Source organism: Ipomoea triloba, chromosome 7 (genome assembly GCF_003576645.1).
Source record: "Ipomoea triloba cultivar NCNSP0323 chromosome 7, ASM357664v1".
Classification (NCBI taxonomy): Eukaryota; Viridiplantae; Streptophyta; class Magnoliopsida; order Solanales; family Convolvulaceae; genus Ipomoea; species Ipomoea triloba.
Window position 1 is genome coordinate 13608630 of NC_044922.1, and position 17921 is coordinate 13626550.

Below are 17921 nucleotides of genomic sequence, written 5' to 3' on the forward strand. Positions count from 1 at the left end.
AATCACAAAATTTTCAGATTTACATTATTCTCCATTAAAAGTTTAAATCCCAAGCTTTTGGTACTCCGACCTGACAAAGCATTCTGGAGATATAAATCACGGTAACTCATGGCCAAACACACAAAAAATCTACCAATTGAACCAGTGGGTTAAAGTCTATGTGGGCTCAAATTTACATTTTTTTTTTGAGTAACGAGAGAAAAACATGCAATCACTACTTGAAAGTATATACTGGATAAATCTCTCATTGTGACTTTAAATCACAGTTAAAGTAAACTAACTTAGATTGTTTATATTTGATTGTACTGACTCAAACCAAGAAAGTTATGATTTGAACTGTGACTTTGTAATTACAAATTTGTGTAATTTTGACTGGGTTATCCGAATTTACATTATTATTATTGTGGGTGGTGGGGACTATGACTATCGTGTTTCTCTCTTGGTTGGTTCTATCCATCTAATGCCCTACTCGATCTATAAGCCTCATGGTCATCATCTCCAATAACACTACACCCCTTCACCTCATTTCTCACTATATTATTCCATTCTGCAGGCAGATCAGAGAATCCCAATATTTTCATCTTCAATTCCCTCAGCTCGGCCATCATATATACTTTTCATTCAATTCTTTCTAAAACAGCCATGAAATCCAGAAGAGAGCTATTCTGCGCCTCTCATGCCTCCACCGCCATCTGCTCCAGCATGGACCAGCGCAGAATCGTCCGCCCCAGAAGCCGCCCGCCGGCGCCGCCCTGCTCCTCCCATCTCCCCTTTCATCCCACTTCCTTTCGGAAGACGCCCAAGGACCCTTCACCTGCTACTTCCAATTCTCCTGGACGTTCTTCTAGACATCTCTTGACTGATTCTACCTTTCTTGACCAAATATTATCTGATTCAAACAATATTCAAGCCTTGGTTCCCTACCACCCATTCGAAACCGCCAAGGTGCAACACACCTCCGGTGATAATCTCGCCGTTATACCCTCATTGCCGCCGCCGCCTAAACTGCCTCCAGTGCTCTGCAATCCTTCGTCATTAACCCTCGACTCCAATGTTAAAACTTCCTCGTCCTCAACTCCCACCCACCGTAATCATCAGGTTCAATTCTTCGTCCTATATCCATATACAAAAAAATTATGTATTTTGGAATTTTTAAGGTTTGATTTGGTACTAGGCAAATAAACCAGTCAAGCTAGATTGTCCTTAGACTGATCGAGAAGACTAAGCTTTCATTTCTGTTGAAAAATTAAACTTGTAATCTTATGATTACTAGGTTAATAATCTGACCAATTTGATTAGAGTTACCAGTTCTATGTTTGGTATGCTCTAGGATTGTATTAAGTACAATAAAACAAAGATTGATGGTATTCAATACAATCCAAATACTAAGAATAAAATGGGGTGCTTAATTGAATTGGATATTATGTATGGTAAGGGTTGACCACATCAAGTATATATAACCCAAATACTTGATACAAAAATATTTTAGTGTCCATTGATATCTTAAAAAAATTTATGTTATTTTTTTACAGTTTAAAAATTTTCATGCTTTAAATAATTTTTCTTGAATATTTGTGTAAAAAATTGGATATATATGATTTAGATTTCCTTGGGATGATTGCACTGCAGGTTGTGGAATTGAGGGTAGCAATTCATTGCAAGGGTTGTGAAGGGAAAGTGAGGAAACATCTGTCCAAGATGGAAGGCAAGTAAATATACACATACCTTGTTTAGAATAAAGTAGTTTTCTTCTTTGTCAATACGAGGTAAAAAAAAAAACATTATAGTCCTTTTTTTTTTTACTTTATGTAAACTAATTAATATTTTTGAGTTAAATTTTACAGGAGTGACATCATTCAGCATAGATTTGGACTCGAAGAAAGTAACCGTGATTGGAAATGTGACACCGTTGGGAGTACTTGCCAACATCTCTAAGGTTAAGAACGCACAATTCTGGCCGTCTCCGGCGACTTCTTCTCCTTCATCTCCTAGGGTTAACTTGCCTATCCGATAGAATGGTATACTTCAATATTGGTATATTTCAAGCGAAAAGATTAATTTAGTTGAATTTTAATTTTTTTTTTTTTGTTTTAATCGGTGTGAGTGGGTGGGTGGTGTTGATTTCTCTTGTGTTGCGTGATCGAATTGAAAATTTTCTTTGCTACCTTTCTATATATTATTTGGAAAATTATAGCCTGTATTGTCTATGCATGTTTGTCTGTATCAATGTCCTCCGGTTTGCCATTTTCAAGATTCTGACCAACTCATGGATTTAATAAAAACCATCTTTTGAAACTGTATACAATTAGTTAGGGTGATTTTAGTAATTTTTTAAAATATAAAAATAAAAAAGTAAGAACTTGAACCGAATGAACCATCGAAAACAACCTGCATGCCATTTTTGGGATCAGGACATTAGCATTAATTGTATGTAACGACTGGCATGGGCCAGGTATATTAGCAAACACTGATAATTAGAGTCAAAAGGATGATCCATAGGCTGGAACATGACTCTCATATATACATAAATTTGGTTTTTGTCAATATTTTTTCAATCAAGTCCGTTACGGCAAATTATTGCATGGACCATGATCCACGGCAAATTATACCGTGCACCACGGTGCACATAGCAATGTGCACCACGTACGTAAACGACGTCGTTTTGAGCATTGTAAATTAACCGTCCGTTTTTTTAGAAATTATGTTTTTCGGTTTGGTCGGTGTCTGTATTTATGTTAATATTCTGTGTATTCCAGGCAATCATTCTGTGTATTCTAGGCAACCGTTTTGTGTATTCTAGACAACCGTTTTGTGTATTCATGTTAGTAACACATGTTATGATGTGTTTGTGCATTCGAATGTTTAGGAGGATGAATTCTGTGTATTTTGTGTCAATATTCTGTGTATTCATGTTATTAACACATGTTGTGATGTGTTTGTGCATTCGAATGCTAGGAGGATGAATTCTGTGTATTTTGTGTCAATATTCTGTGTATTATGGGCAAACATTCTGTGTATTCTAGGCAAACGTTCTGTGTATTCTAGATAATAATTATGTGTATTATAGATAATGAATTCGAGTGATTCGCGTCCGCGTCCACTAACATTGAAACGACGTCGTTTTACGTTCGTGGTGCACATTGCTATGTACACCATGGTGCAGGGTATAGCGATTGATGGTCCACACAGCTGTGTGGACCAAAAATAAAAAGTACATTATTTTTGTACTGAATGTACATTATTTGATAGTATATATCAAATAATGTACCTTCAGTACAAAAATAATGTACCCTAAAATAATGTACCTACAGTACAAAAATAATGTAACTTCAGTACAAAAATAATGTGCTTTTTATTTTTGTTCCACACAACTGTGTGGACCACGGTCGATGCAATAATGATTGGTCCGTTACATAGAGTATTCTTAATACGATTTACTTTTCAATGTGATTTGCGAGTAATTAAACAGAAGTGAAATTTACTCAGTACACATTATATATATTTTCGGATATGACTGCAGTATGTATTTAGAGTGCAAATGATGATAAGGTGGTGAGTGATATATGCACTGCACGCTATATACTGTATTGTCTGTATGGTTTCAAGTTTCATCACGCTTCAAGTCACTCATACACTGATCGGGAAGCAGACCGAACATATATAGTTTCGTGTTTCACAATATTCTCAAGGTTAATTGAGTCACAACTCACAATTATCAAAAGGTTAAATAATATTTTGGGATAAAATTTTTATATAAGATTGTCTCACAGCAAGTAAGTGTCACAGTTTTAGTTATAAGTATTACGGAGTGCAATATTTATTATTAGTAACAATCAATTTTACAATAAATAATTTCACTACCTTACAAGGTGGATACTGATCCTACTAAATGACATTGAATTGTACTCCCTCCGTCCCATTTTACCTGTCCTATTTACTATTCATTGGTCAAACAAACTCTTTATTCATTACTTATTTTCTTTAGTAATCTTTTATTATTTTTAATTTTATTTTTTTTGTGTTTAATAGTATTTTTAATGTAGTTTCTAAACATATAAATTTTATATATTAATGCTAAACTTAATATTATGAAAAATTGGATAAAAAATAACTTCAGTGAAGCCTCGTTAAACGAATCAGACAACTAAAATGGGACGGAGGTAGTATATTTTTAGTATTAGAATTATGAACTTTCAGAATGTAATTGTGTTTTTAAGTCAAAATACATAACAACTGTTGAAGAGAATTTGTGAATACAAGACTACTGTACTAAATTCTAAAAAGATTAAATTGTGTATTTTTAGTATTGGAATTGACTATACAGTATTTGAAAGGTACTTGTGAATACAAAACAAGGTAATCAATTACATATAGTGTGCTCGTAATATATAAATTGTAAACTTTTAAAAGGTAAATTGTGAACATTTAGTATATAAATTGTGTATCTACGCCGTTTTAGACCCGAGTCCGAAGAAAAATTTACATTGAGTTGCCACATGGGATCATCAATCTACTTCTTCTTCCCTAAACCCCTTTGAGCTCTTGGGACAATTTATATCATAGACTAGACTCCACATAGCATTATGGCCTCTGAATTGAAATCATGAGGTACAAAATTTATACTCGTAAGGTACATAATTTTGTAACATAAAACACAAAAAATCACAATACATGCTATATATTTATTTATTTTTCAAGTCTGATTTAGTGACATAATTTGTGTTAATAGGTACAGAATTTCAAAACACAATACACAAAAATTCATAACATAAGATGCAATAATTACTAATTTGTTTCAGGTACAAAATTCATACTCTTAAGGTATAAAATTTCATAACAAAAAAAATATAAAAACTCACAACATAAGACATATACATATGCATTAGGATCCATAGTACACTGTGAAAAGGATTGAGCTCTTGGAGATCCGACAAGTGCGAGGTCCATTGGTTAGTGCATCATCCCAAACCTAATTAGAATGCTTTAAGTAACCGTACCCCCACCTCGAGTCATGGGTGTTCATTCATCATCATTCGGTCAAATTGACCTTTTAGGCCACCGTTCAACCACTTCTAGTCCACATTCTCAACTATTATCCCTTCGCCCCTAGTCAAATAAGTAGTTGGAGCTTTTGTTCAAAATCCCCACACATAACACCAGTTGTTGGGTATTGGACTTTGGGAGTTTAATTTGTGGTATCAATGTTTGATAAGTGCACTTATGATCCATATTTTTATCTCATATCTAGACATATTTTGAGTGATAAATGTTTTGGTTTCATCTAAAATTTGTCTTAATTAATTTCTGTACTTGCATCTTTAGGTGCATAAATTGATAATTAAACTAAAAAGAATTGAAGAATTTTAATTTTGAGCACTCTGAATAGATTTAGATACACCGAGAAGCCAAAGAGAAGTTGAGGATATGGACACAACACTCCTTAGAGAGCTAAAAAGTTGTTGTTTGAATGGTCTTTATCATAATATGGACAAACTAAGTAAAAATTAAAGTCGAAGAAAAGGGTTTGAAGTTGAAATTCTCTCTTAAAATGGCCATTGTTAAGTATTTTGGTTATATATCAATGTAGAGATGATCAAATAGAGTGATTCTTTCTTTATTAGAAAGCCAACTTAAAAAACTACAACGTTCATTGAGAAAATTAGTCATACTTCTAAGTTATAAACAGGCAAACGCAAGAGTGCACACGCCCCTGTGCTTTCGAGGTAGAATTATATTCCCTCCATTAGTTGCACGGGTCATGTGTATGGCCATGCAACCTTTCTTTGTACAGTATTTAAGTGCGATTTAAAGTATTTTTTCTATGGTTCCAACCCCTAGACGGACATTAATTTCTTTAGGGTTAGATTAAGCTTAAATTTAGGTTATTTAACCTTTTTGAAGTTTGTAATCTTGAATATGAATCTTTGATTTCTTCATTTCAATTCTTTCCATTATGTTTTTTTTTTTAGTACTACTGACTCTGTTACAATGTAGTATCTGTTGATAGCTACTTTCTCAACCTAATGAAGCACACACAAAGAGTCAACAGTTCTCAATCTAACGGGACACTGGATGCCACTAGACCACAAGAAATATAACTAATATGTGTCTAATATGTGTGAGTAGTTAGATTATGGGCTTTCATTACGTTTTTTTTATCTATCTAGATGTGTTAATATTTGTGATTATTGCATAAATTGTAGAATTCATAAACTAGGATTCTTTAACAAGTATTATCCCTTGTTAATACTTCTTGTACAACATTCATTAATTAGCATGACTTTGGAGGAATTTTGGCCAAGACGAGAGTTGAACCAAGATATATTCCAAGTCACTCATTGTATAATGTCTATTTCCTACTATAAAAATAGAGGCCTTTTGATATTTTGTGTGTTCAAAGGACTTGGAATTGATACATCATGAAAGTGAGACAAGTTTTAGTCCTAATTCTTGTTTAGATTATTAAAAGAGTTACTTTTACACCACAAACCCTGTGCGCATCCCCTCAATTCATTGTTTATATTGTTTTTTTTTTTTAAGGAAAGACAAACTTTTATTAAATTAAATGAGCAATGCACGAAGGAATTGAAGAAATCCAACAAGGACCAGAGTGTGAGTAATCAGCTCTTGCTAAACGAATGAGCACACTTATTCTCTTATCTAGATAGAAATCGAAATGACACTACTTCAAAGTATCTTCGAAGCTCTTTGCATGCACGAACCACACAGCCTGCATAGGAATGATTAGACCCGGAAGCATTAAGAAGTTAACAAACAACCTGGCAAACTGACCAAATTACAATCTTAGTGTAAGCAATCTCCTTGACCCATGACAATGCCTCCTTGACCGCCACGGCCACCGCCAGCCGGGAATCATTCATACACTTGATTGGACCATTTTTAGCTCCTAAGAAACTGCCACTGCCATCCAGCACCACACAACCAAAATAAGCATGGCCTTCCTTCATGAAAACTGCCGCGTGAACGTACACATTAACCAAATCATTTACACCCATGGGAATATTTGGCTGGATAATTGTTTGAGATCTGTTAGTTACAGTGCCTATAAAACCACCGATGGCTCGTAACACTGCCTCCGACCCGCAAATTATATCGTGGACTGTGGTCCACAATGCATTGTGGACCGCGGTCCCAAAACGACGTCGTTTTGATTAATGAAAGCAGACGGATGAATTCGCGCCACTCACTTTCTTTTCATATATACTCCAGTTACATTTCAACACAACTTCAGTTACATTTCAACACAACTGCAGTTACATTTTAATATAACTACAGTTTCATTCGATAATATAAAAACACAAAAGTGAAACTGTTATTCAGTATCTGTTCATATACACTGCAGTTACATTTCAATACAACTACAATTACATTTGGATATAACTACAGTTTCATTCGATAATATCAAACACAAATGTGAAACTGTTATTCAGTATCTTTTCATATACACTGCAGTTACATTTCAACACAACTACAGTTACATTTTGATATAACTACAGTTTCATTCGATAATATCAAAACAAATGTAAGGCAGTATCTTTTAGAATGAACTGTAGTGTCAATTACGAGGCTCCGTCTCCCACTTACTAAAACGACGTCGTTTTGGGACCGCGGTTCACGATATAAGAACTGCCTCCGACCTAAGACCAGTTAGAAGTCCATGGACCTGGATCCAGAAATCGACAGTATTCAGAGGGACCATATCTGGATCTTCCTTAGCACTAATATGTTTTAGAATTAACAAACTCTGATCATACGCCCAATGACCATCATCAATAATGCGAGAAATATCATTCTCGTGAAAAAAAAAATGAAACAGAAAACGCTGTGGTTGTAGTTCCTTGACGTTCGTACCCATCGTCGGCCGCCACACAGAAGCCATGGTATCCCTTAAGAAATCAATCTTTGTGGGTTTGTCAGTAAGGAGACGCCCCACAGCATAGAACTCCTCATCACCATTTCATTGATTAACAAGGACATTACCAATCTGTTGGGAACCTTCATCATCCTCTAGATCAACCAGCATTAGAGTCATCATGGATCTTAGAGCACTATCAGAATCCATAAGGGAAAAAAAAAAAAAAAGCACTCTCAAAGATCGGAGAAGAAAAACACTCGTGAAAACGGCGAGAGAGAAAACTTACATCAATAATAATTTCATTGCTTATGTTTTATTCCTTAATTAATCTTATAAGTTTTTTTTCCCCTCTAGTAGATTGTACTCTTTAACTTGAGTCATATTTCCTTATTTGATGTTTATTCTTTATACATTTTAAATTATCTTAATAAAAAAAATGATTATGTTTAAAGTGAACAATTGTGATGTAGTCAAGAGATATTACGGGGTAGTTTCTCGCTTCAATTTCTTGGGTTATTTGAATACCCTCTTTGTCAACAAATCTTCCTCAAGTAGTTAATATGATTGACTTCAAACTATTCTTTTTTATTTTTACACGCGCATTGTGCGAATGGGTTAATGTTCAGTGCTTATATTTAAATAAATATTTGAAAGTATATATATCAATGCAAGATTATATAGGAGAAGTTTATACATATAGATAATTGAATGTCAAATTTGTTTATTTAAATACGTAACTCAAAGTATATGAATCCAATATAATATAGGGAATTCATTATAAATGTCACTAAAATAAATGTTTGCAATTTTGTAAAAATCGAGTCTAAATACTTGGTCTAAAAACGATAATCTAAATAAATACTACTTTTGGTTTGAATTTTTTGAAATATTCTTAATTCTCTTTTGAGTAACATTGTCATTGTCTTCATCTTCACTATTTGTCGTCTTCCTTTTTGTTAGTAGTGTGTTATTTGCAATTGGGTTACTGCTGGTAGCATAGATGATAACGTTATGCAAAAAGATTATGATGTAGGAAGCTATGAATTTTCCTTGTTGTGTATATGACTGGATCTTAGTTGTACTATGAACTCTTGATCTTGCAAACACTTGTTGATATTTTACAGTGGTAGTTTGTTCACCTATATGTCTCATGTGAAAGTATTGAATAAAATAATTAATTTTATTATTTTTTTGTATAGGTTCATGAGTAGTATCTCTTGTTCTATTTTCATAACTTGTTTACTTGATAGTAACAACAATAACTCTGCAGGTAGTACGAATATTGATGTTATAACGTGTTCGTTGCTATTTTGAAATTTCTTCATTTTATAGGTTTGCCAAATTGATTGCAGCATTGTTGTAGTCTCGACATCTTTCCAATGCATCAAGTGTTGGGAATGTGGTTCGAACCTAAGACCTTTCTTATTGAAATCAATGAGTAAATTAATAATTAAGGATAAATTTGGAAGTCTCAAGGAAAAATAAAAATCTAAATAATCTAAACCATACATTTGATTTAATAATTTAGCGGTCATTTTCTTTCTATTATAGGCCTAACTTTTTTTGGCTCTTATATATATATATATATATATATATATATCCATAATCAGGTGAGAACCATGCCCAAGTGAGAGCTTGTGGATAAATTTGTAATATTTATGAAAATGATCCAGCTCATTTTTTACTTGATTTCTCATCCATTAGATCTTGCAGATCAATGATTTGGATTTGTCCACAAGTTCTCACATGGATGGTGGTTCTCATATGATATGGATAAATACGGAGGCAAGATACATTAGAAGAGTAATTATTATTAAGCAATGGATCTAAGTACAATTTAAGTGCAACCAACCTGGTTTACTGGCTAATCTGATCGGGAGGTCGGCAATGGGCCGACGAGTTCCCGAGACAATAGAATGCCTTTTTTCAGTGAAGAGCCAAAAGTTCTTCTCTCATCAATAAATGCGGTATTTATAAAGGGAAAGAGACAAGTTCCGCCCCCGACGGCATGCTGAACACGTGGACGCCATGCATCGGCCTATACTCGGGCGGGGAAGTAGTTACGCACGTGGCGTTTTGGACAAGACAGCGGATGGTCACATCACTCTAAGCTCGGACTGTCGGGGCCAGAGTTTAGGACTAAAACTATTCGCTTAAGCCCCTGGTAGATTCGGCTCGGACACAATACTTTACCGACCTCCCGACCTAACCTTCCGAATTGACCCAGACGCATGTCGGTCGACCCGAACTTCATACATGTATCCTCGTAGGCAGGAGGTATAAAACCTATCATCATAGAATTAAGATTATATATATTAACTAGTATTTTCGCCCGTGCGTTGCACGGAATGGATTTGTTATAATATTTTAAGAATATTTGGATCAATATACAATTATATAAATTATATCATCAAATATTATATAGCGCAATTGATGAAATTAGTTGAATCGATTATGTTTTCTGATGTTTTCCTTGCTTGAATTAGAATAAATAATTGTCCAATTACCCGTGCGATGTACGGATAAATTTTTTTATAATACATTTTAAAAATATCAATATGTAATATGACTTATGTAATTATATTATTACTAAAATAAATATGGGAAAAAAGAGAAATAATCTATTTATAATTATTATAAAAATAAATTTAACGACCGATGTTTAGCTTAATTACCATAATAATTATTAGGCAAGTACACTAATATATGTGCAATTATACTTTTATACCTTATGTATATTCATTTTCACCATATCGCATTTAATTTTTTCTTCCTCCTCTATATTCGAATAAATTAATTTTAATTATTATAAAAAATCTAACAACCCATGTTAATTAATTTTTTTAAAATTTAAATAATTTAAAATTTTTAAAAGGAATGTGTAATTAATTTTTTTAAAAGTTTTTAAATAATTTTCAATCAATTAGTAATATCCTTTAACTTTTTCAATTTGCCTAGTTTTCGTCTCCTTTTCTATTAGGATCTTTTTATATTTTCACAAAGGATGATTTTATTTTCATTAATAGTAATATAGATATATAAGTACAAATAAGTATTTGGGCTTGTTTGGTTATCAGCGGTTAGATTTTAGCGGTAGCGGATTGTGTTAGCGGTTATCAAATAGCGTATTATATTAGCGGGTTTGACCAGTGGATTGTATTAGCAGTTTGTAAAAAGATGTTTGGTAAAATTAGCTGTTTAGATTAGCGGTTAACATGTAAAATGACCAAAAGGGTATACATAATATATATATATATATATATATATATATAATATATATATATAATAAATAATAACAATATAATAATGTTTTAATACATACATAAATAAATAAATAAATAAATAAATATATATATATATAACAATAAATAATAAATAATAAATAATAACAATAATAATAATGTTTTAAAATTAAAAAAACAAAAAAAAAAATAAAAAAGGGGAGGGGGGTGGGGGGAGGGGAGCCACACGGCTCCCCTTTGTTTCCCCACTTATCCCACATCGGTGGGATAAGTGGGGAGTGGAGCCTTGAGGCTCCTATAAAAGGAGCCTCAAGGCTCCATTTTTCATTCAATCAGTTTGCCCAGCGCAGGCGGTGCGCTGGGCAAACTGTAAGTTTTAAATTTTTTTTTATATATATAAGGGCGTTTTTACTTTCCCCAAAACGCCAAATGCAAAACGCTGCTATATGCAGCGTTTTGTATATTGGCGGTTTGGAGCAAATCCGCTACTCCAAATCGCCATTAACCAAACAAGGTTTTCAGCGTTTTGACCATGGTCAAAACGCTGAAAACGGCGGATCCGCCAAAAATTGGCGGATCCGCTACTAACCAAACAAGGTCTTTGAATTATTATTATTGGTGTAAATAATAATAAATTATTTTTTATTATAAAATTACACAAAAAAAATTTCCATTCTCACAATTATAATGGTTTAATTATTCTCAAAATTTGGTAAATAAAATTTTGTTACAAATTAAACTTTATTAATTTTTTATCAATTAATTAATAATATTAGTTGTGCTGGAAAGTTGAAGGAGGGATTTTATAAGTTTTATTAATAGTGTTGATACGTGAATATAAAAACAATATTACCAATTAATAGATATTAGTTAATTTCCATTTTACATTTTCTTACCAAATAAGTTTTATTAATTATTTGACCAATAAAATATTTAATTAATTGACCTCAAAAGTTTGTGCAAAAATGAAATAGAAGAATTTTACTTTTATATATAGTATAGATTATATAAAGCTTACCAAATAAAGTCATTACATGTATACATCAATCAATAATAATACCAAATAAAGTCATTACATGTATACATCAATCAATAATAATTTCAAATAAAGTCATTACATGTATACATCAATCAATAATAATTTTATTTAAAGTCATTACATGTATACATCAATCAATAATAATTTTATTCGGTAAACTTTATATATATATACATATACCGAATATAGTAATATTTTTTTTGGAATACTATAATATACATCATATAGTAATTTGATTGTTGAAATTTTTTTTTGTAAATATTATCATCAGAGGAATTTAATTACGTACATTAACATAATATAGTAATATTTTTTTAATACTACAATATACATCATATACTAATTTGATTGTTGGAATTTTTATTTTTTTTAATATTATCATGAGATGAATTTAATTACGTACATTAACATAATATAGTAATATTTTTTAATACTATAATATACATCGTATAGTAATATGATTGTTGGAATTTTTTTAATATTATCATGAGAGGAATTTAATTATGTACATTAACATAATATAGTAATATTTTTTTTGAATACTATAATATACATCATATAGTAATTTGATTGTTGAATTTTTTTTTAATATTATCATGAGAGAAATTAAATTGCGTACATTAACATAATATAGTAATATTTTTTTAATACTATAATATGCATCATATAGTAATTTGGTTGTTGGAAGTTTTTTTTAATATCATCGTGAGAAGAATTTAATTACATACATTAACATAATATAGTAATATTTTTTTGAATACAATAATATACATCATATAGTAATTTGATTGTTAGAATTCTTTCTTTTAATATTATCATGAGAGGAATTTAATAATATAGTAATATTTTTAATGGTTATTGTTCTTATAGTACCAAATAGATCATATATATATATATATATATATATATATATATATATATATATATATATATATATATTAAAAATATGGAAGATTAATATATTCATACAGGAATAGAATTGATTAAAATATTACATTAATTTCCGTGTATAATAAGGAATGGAATCATATTCTGAATATTTTGTCAATTTTAGCCATAAATAAGGAATGATAAGGAAGACTATAATTTCTGATAAGGAATTATTATATAATATTATGCTGACCGATTTCAAAATATTTGGACTAAAATGAGCGGGAAAGCTAGCACTTCTGTTTTAATATATATATATATATATAGACAATATGTAAATTGGTAAAACGATATAATTATTGATTCATTTTGCCATTAGATTGGGCCTCAAGCCCAATGATTGAAGTACAAAGTTAAAAACTTTGGGCCTTCACCTCTTAAGCCCAAGTGTGAGGCAAACAAAATTGGCATTCGTTTGGACTTCTTTATGCCCTAAATTAGGGTTTAACATATCCTCGCTTAAGCAGCTAGGTCGCTTCACAATCTCGGAAGAGGGACAGAGAGAGAGAGAGAGAGAGAGAGAGGTGCCATGGGTATGAACACTGAATCTCCTGATTTCAGTTTTATTCATTTCGTTAGTTCACATTTCCGTNCAATCTCGGAAGAGGGACAGAGAGAGAGAGAGAGAGAGAGAGAGGTGCCATGGGTATGAACACTGAATCTCCTGATTTCAGTTTTATTCATTTCGTTAGTTCACATTTCCGTTTGTTTNCAATCTCGGAAGAGGGACAGAGAGAGAGAGAGAGAGAGAGAGGTGCCATGGGTATGAACACTGAATCTCCTGATTTCAGTTTTATTCATTTCGTTAGTTCACATTTCCGTTTGTTTTTCAGTTTTATTCATTTCGTTAGTTCACATTTCCGTTTGTTTAAGCTTGCTTTAATCTTCCTTTGATTTAATCTACAGCGAGGATCAAGGTACATGAGCTGAGGCAGAAGTCTAAGGCCGAGCTGTTGGCTCAGCTGAAGGATCTGAAGGCGGAGCTCGCTCTCCTCCGCGTCGCCAAGGTCACCGGCGGCGCCCCCAATAAGCTCTCCAAGATGTAATTTTATATTATTGTTTGTACTAAATTTCTTTTATTTTAATTTGATGAAGTGAAGGTTAAAATAAATTCTGAACATTGTCTCTTTATGTATATTCCTTATTTTTGTCTGCATATGTGTTTGTGCGTGAAACTATGTTATTTGGTATGTACTGAATTGAAAATTTGAAATGTGATGGTGCAGTAAGGTGGTGAGGTTGTCAATTGCTCAGGTGTTGACAGTGATTTCCCAGACGCAGAAAGCAGCATTAAGGAAAGCCTATGAGAACAAGAAGTATTTGCCTCTTGATCTTCGCCCTAAGAAGACCAGAGCTATCCGCAGGCGCCTCACTAAGCACCAGGTATTTACATATGTTAAAGGATTGCATTTTTAATCCGAAGTGGTTTTTCCTTGTTTTGATGGTTGTTTGAAAACTGAAATGTGATTTGCTTTAATACTACTCTATTCTGAAGTTGTTTTTCATGGGTGAATCGAATATGTTTATTTAATCTGCTCTTTCCGTTGCATGTTCCTGCATAATACCACTCCTTCACCTGTGCTATCAAGTCCTTTGTATAAATAACTTTTGCTCATATCTTTCTTTTAATTAGACTGGGAAGGTTATTCTGTGAAATTTCAAATTTTACAACTTTTGGGATTTCATGTTTCTAATTTAGTCCAAGTGGCTAACATTTAAGCAATGGTTCCTATGTTTTAGCATGACAGTTTTACTTAGCACACAATCAATGCTATTTTCTTGATGTTATGTCTTGAGTACTTTCTCATTCAAAATTAGGCATAACATTTATTGTTTGAAGTTATATAAGCATCCTTTGTAGTAACGATGGTCTTGGAAGATGTCTTGGAAGATTTCATGGTGGTTGGTATGGCATTCTAGATTGTTGCTTTAGTAAATGGTTTACAATAAATATTCACACTTCAATGCAGTGATGGTTTATTTGGGCGATGGATGTTTCATGTATATGTATTGGCCAGAGATGAAGGTTGAAAAATTATGTAGTGTGGTTATTACTGTCAAATTAATCTGTGTTTATCCTTCTACCATTTGTTGGTAGTACGCTATCCTTTTTGTTGATCACTAGAGGAATACCTTGTCTGTTGACATACACCCTATAGAGGGCTGGTTATATCAGTCAGTTTTGATACTCGAATTCAAGGAGAACCTGAAAGAAGCTTTTCCCCACTTTTATTTTTGTGAACGACTATATCAGTGTGTAAAAATGCTTTCTTTTTAGACACACAATCAGCCGGAAGTGGTATGACCTCTTGTTTCTGTTTTAATTATAAGTATTATGTACTGTATTCTGATTACTAAATCACGCTGTCTTATGTGCAGGCATCTCTGAAGACAGAAAGGCAGAAGAAGAAAGAGATGTACTTCCCAGTCAGAAAATATGCTATTAAGGTTTAATATATTACAGCTTATATAGTGAAACTAGTTGTGGCTGAACATTAAGGACAGACAAAACTTTTGCCCCATGAAATTTCTAGGGTTTTTTTTTTGTTAAGTGGAAACTTTGCTGTTTTGAGATTTTTTGTTTCGGAGATTCTTGGCCAAAGACTAAATATGTTATCAGTGTTCTTGCTTTGTGTTCAATGTGTAGTGATTATCCGATCTTTTTGTTTCTGCTATCTGCTTATTGAACGATACAGCAGGGTGCGATCCCACCCAGCATGGATTGGTATAATTGTCTTAGAATAATACTCATCTTTAACCTGTGCACCAAATTTTAAAAATGCTGCCTCAAATAGAGTAGAAAAGTGGATGGAGTGTGATTATTGTACTAAATGAGCTTGACTAGCGTTAAATTCACACTTGATTGTACGCTTCTCTATCTTGTTGCTTGAAGTGAGCCGGCCTTAAATACGCTAGATCACTATTTGGGTTTATATGCAATTTTCCTTGTCATTCAAAAAATAATTACCACTGCTTTGGGAATTTGACTAGCATCAAATTCACACTCTATTGTACACTTACCTTACCTTGTTGCTCGAAGTGAGCCGGCCTTAAGTATAATATTCTTTCTATCCACCAGATCACTTGTCATTCAAAGTCACCTTTTGGAGTTTTGAATTTGATTCTTGTTAACAAGCTTTTGGTCAAGTCAATCACATAAAATTTAGTTGCCCTCTTAGAGCGTTGAATTTGATTCTAGTCAACAAGCTTTTGATCGAGTCAATCATATAAAATTTAGTTGCCATCTTAATAGAGCTCGTTGCATAACTAGTAGCCACCCTTGCATAGGGTTTATTACCTCGTTGCATAACTAGTAGCCACCCTTGCTTTGGGTTTATTACCCTTTTACATGAACTCGTCACAAACTTTAGCTGCCCTCTTTGGGTGAGCTAGTTGCATAGGTCTAGTTATAATTGTTCACTTGATTGAGCTTGTTGCAAATAGTTTGATCATAATCACTGTCTTAGTTGAGTGTACCGCATAAGGTCTAGCCGCTCGCCCTTTTAAATGAACTCGTCACATAGGCTCTAACCGACCTCTTTAGTTGAGCTAGTCGCATAGGGTCTAGTTGTAACAATCCTTATACCGTGGACCAGGGTCCACAATGCATTGTGGACCCTGGTCCAAAACGACGCTGTATTGTTACTGGACGGGCGCCGTTTCCTTGTTTAGAATAAACAGAATGACTTCAGGGAATACACAGAATATTGACACAACTACATAGAAATCATCCTCCTAACATTCGAATACACAAAACACGTCATAACCTATATTTAAGTACCCCTAACATGAATACACAGAATCGTAGTCTACAATACACAGAATACATTCAAAGAATACACAGAAAATGAAAAACACCAAAATACACAAACACATCACCCCTATGTTTAAGTACCACTAACATGAATACACAGAATCCTTGTTTAGAATACACAGAATGATTTCAGGTAATACACAGAATATTGACACAACTATACAGAAATCATCCTCCTAACATTCGAATACACAAAACACATCACAACATATGTTTAAGTACCTCTAACATGAATACACAGAATCATTGTAGAATACACAAATAGACTGAAACGGGAAACATTATTTCCAAAAAAACAAACCGTTAATTAAAATAACCAAAACGATATCGTTTTGGTACGGCTGATCCAGAATATAAATTGCCTAGTTGTAGTTGCCCACTTGATTGAGCTTGTTGCAAATGGTCTGATCAGAATCGTTCTCTCAGTTGAACACAAACTGGCTGCCCAAATGAGCCTCAGCGCATAGGATCTAGCTGCAATTTTCATCAATGTCCAAAACAAAACCGACCACAGTGGGAGTCGAACCCACGACCTTTTGATCCGAAGTCAAACGCGCTAATCCACTGCGCTATGCGGCCGTATTTGTAAAAAAGACATGAAACAAATTAACTTAACGAATAATAAAACAACAAAAGTGTCAAACTGTCAACCCGCGAGACTAATAAATAACTCCGCATATGCAACCAATGCATTGTATTTTGTAATATACTTATAATCCATCTGTTAATTAGGAAAATTCAATTTTTTTAATAATTTAAAAATATGAAAAAAGTTAGTATATTTAATGTGAATATTTTTTAAAGTTTCAAACAATAATAAATGTAACTCTTTGAAATTATAAAAAATAAATTTAAGTTCGGGTTGATTTAATTCTTTTCTTAGGTAAATATATTTTGTAAAATGACCACTTAACGAAAGAATACATTCCGTAGGTTATTAAAAAAATAATTAATAAAAAAGTATCAAATGATGACTTAAGAAAAAAGCTAGTGTACCCACACCCCATATTGATATATATA

The 17921-nt window shown here is 32.8% G+C and overlaps 2 protein-coding genes and 1 non-coding gene across 5 annotated transcripts; 2 read left to right on the forward strand and 1 right to left on the reverse strand.

Annotated features, from left to right (window-relative positions):
* The first annotated feature begins 418 nt into the window (after positions 1-418).
* Positions 419-2207, forward strand: LOC116024892 (protein SODIUM POTASSIUM ROOT DEFECTIVE 1-like). 2 transcript variants are annotated; one of them, XM_031265917.1, is made up of 3 exons: positions 419-1098; positions 1630-1709; positions 1837-2207. In XM_031265917.1, the coding sequence occupies exons 1-3, from the start codon at positions 643-645 to the stop codon at positions 2012-2014; spliced, it is 714 nt and encodes a 237-aa protein (XP_031121777.1). In that variant the 5' UTR covers positions 419-642; the 3' UTR covers positions 2015-2207. The 2 variants fall into 2 exon arrangements, with proteins under 2 accessions (XP_031121777.1, XP_031121778.1); XM_031265918.1 differs by having other exon boundaries at positions 1630-1705; positions 1845-2207.
* An 11293-nt stretch (positions 2208-13500) lies between these two features.
* On the forward strand, positions 13501-15755 carry LOC116024600 (60S ribosomal protein L35-like). 2 transcript variants are annotated; one of them, XM_031265531.1, is made up of 4 exons: positions 13501-13620; positions 13994-14129; positions 14314-14470; positions 15467-15755. In XM_031265531.1, exons 1-4 carry the CDS (start codon positions 13617-13619, stop codon positions 15539-15541), a joined length of 372 nt encoding a protein of 123 aa, XP_031121391.1. In that variant the 5' UTR covers positions 13501-13616; the 3' UTR covers positions 15542-15755. The 2 variants fall into 2 exon arrangements, with proteins under 2 accessions (XP_031121391.1, XP_031121392.1); XM_031265532.1 differs by lacking the exon at positions 13501-13620 and adding an exon at positions 13806-13850.
* A 1651-nt stretch (positions 15756-17406) lies between these two features.
* On the reverse strand, positions 17407-17480 carry TRNAR-UCG. Its single transcript has one exon. It is a non-coding gene; the product is annotated as a tRNA-Arg (tRNA).
* Positions 17481-17921: the final 441 nt, after the last annotated feature.

Bases quoted from the DNA above. Each gene is read 5' to 3' on its own strand.
- LOC116024892 (XM_031265917.1), top strand. From the start codon at position 643: ATGAAATCCAGAAGAGAGCTATTCTGCGCCTCTCATGCCTCCACCGCC. The intron at 1,099-1,629 runs GTTCAATTCTTC...ATTGCACTGCAG, and splicing joins CCACCCACCGTAATCATCAG to GTTGTGGAATTGAGGGTAGC. The intron at 1,710-1,836 runs GTAAATATACAC...TTTTGAGTTAAA, and splicing joins CTGTCCAAGATGGAAGGCAA to TTTTACAGGAGTGACATCAT.
- LOC116024600 (XM_031265531.1), top strand. The intron at 14,130-14,313 runs GTAATTTTATAT...GTGATGGTGCAG, and splicing joins CCCAATAAGCTCTCCAAGAT to TAAGGTGGTGAGGTTGTCAA. The intron at 14,471-15,466 runs GTATTTACATAT...TCTTATGTGCAG, and splicing joins GGCGCCTCACTAAGCACCAG to GCATCTCTGAAGACAGAAAG.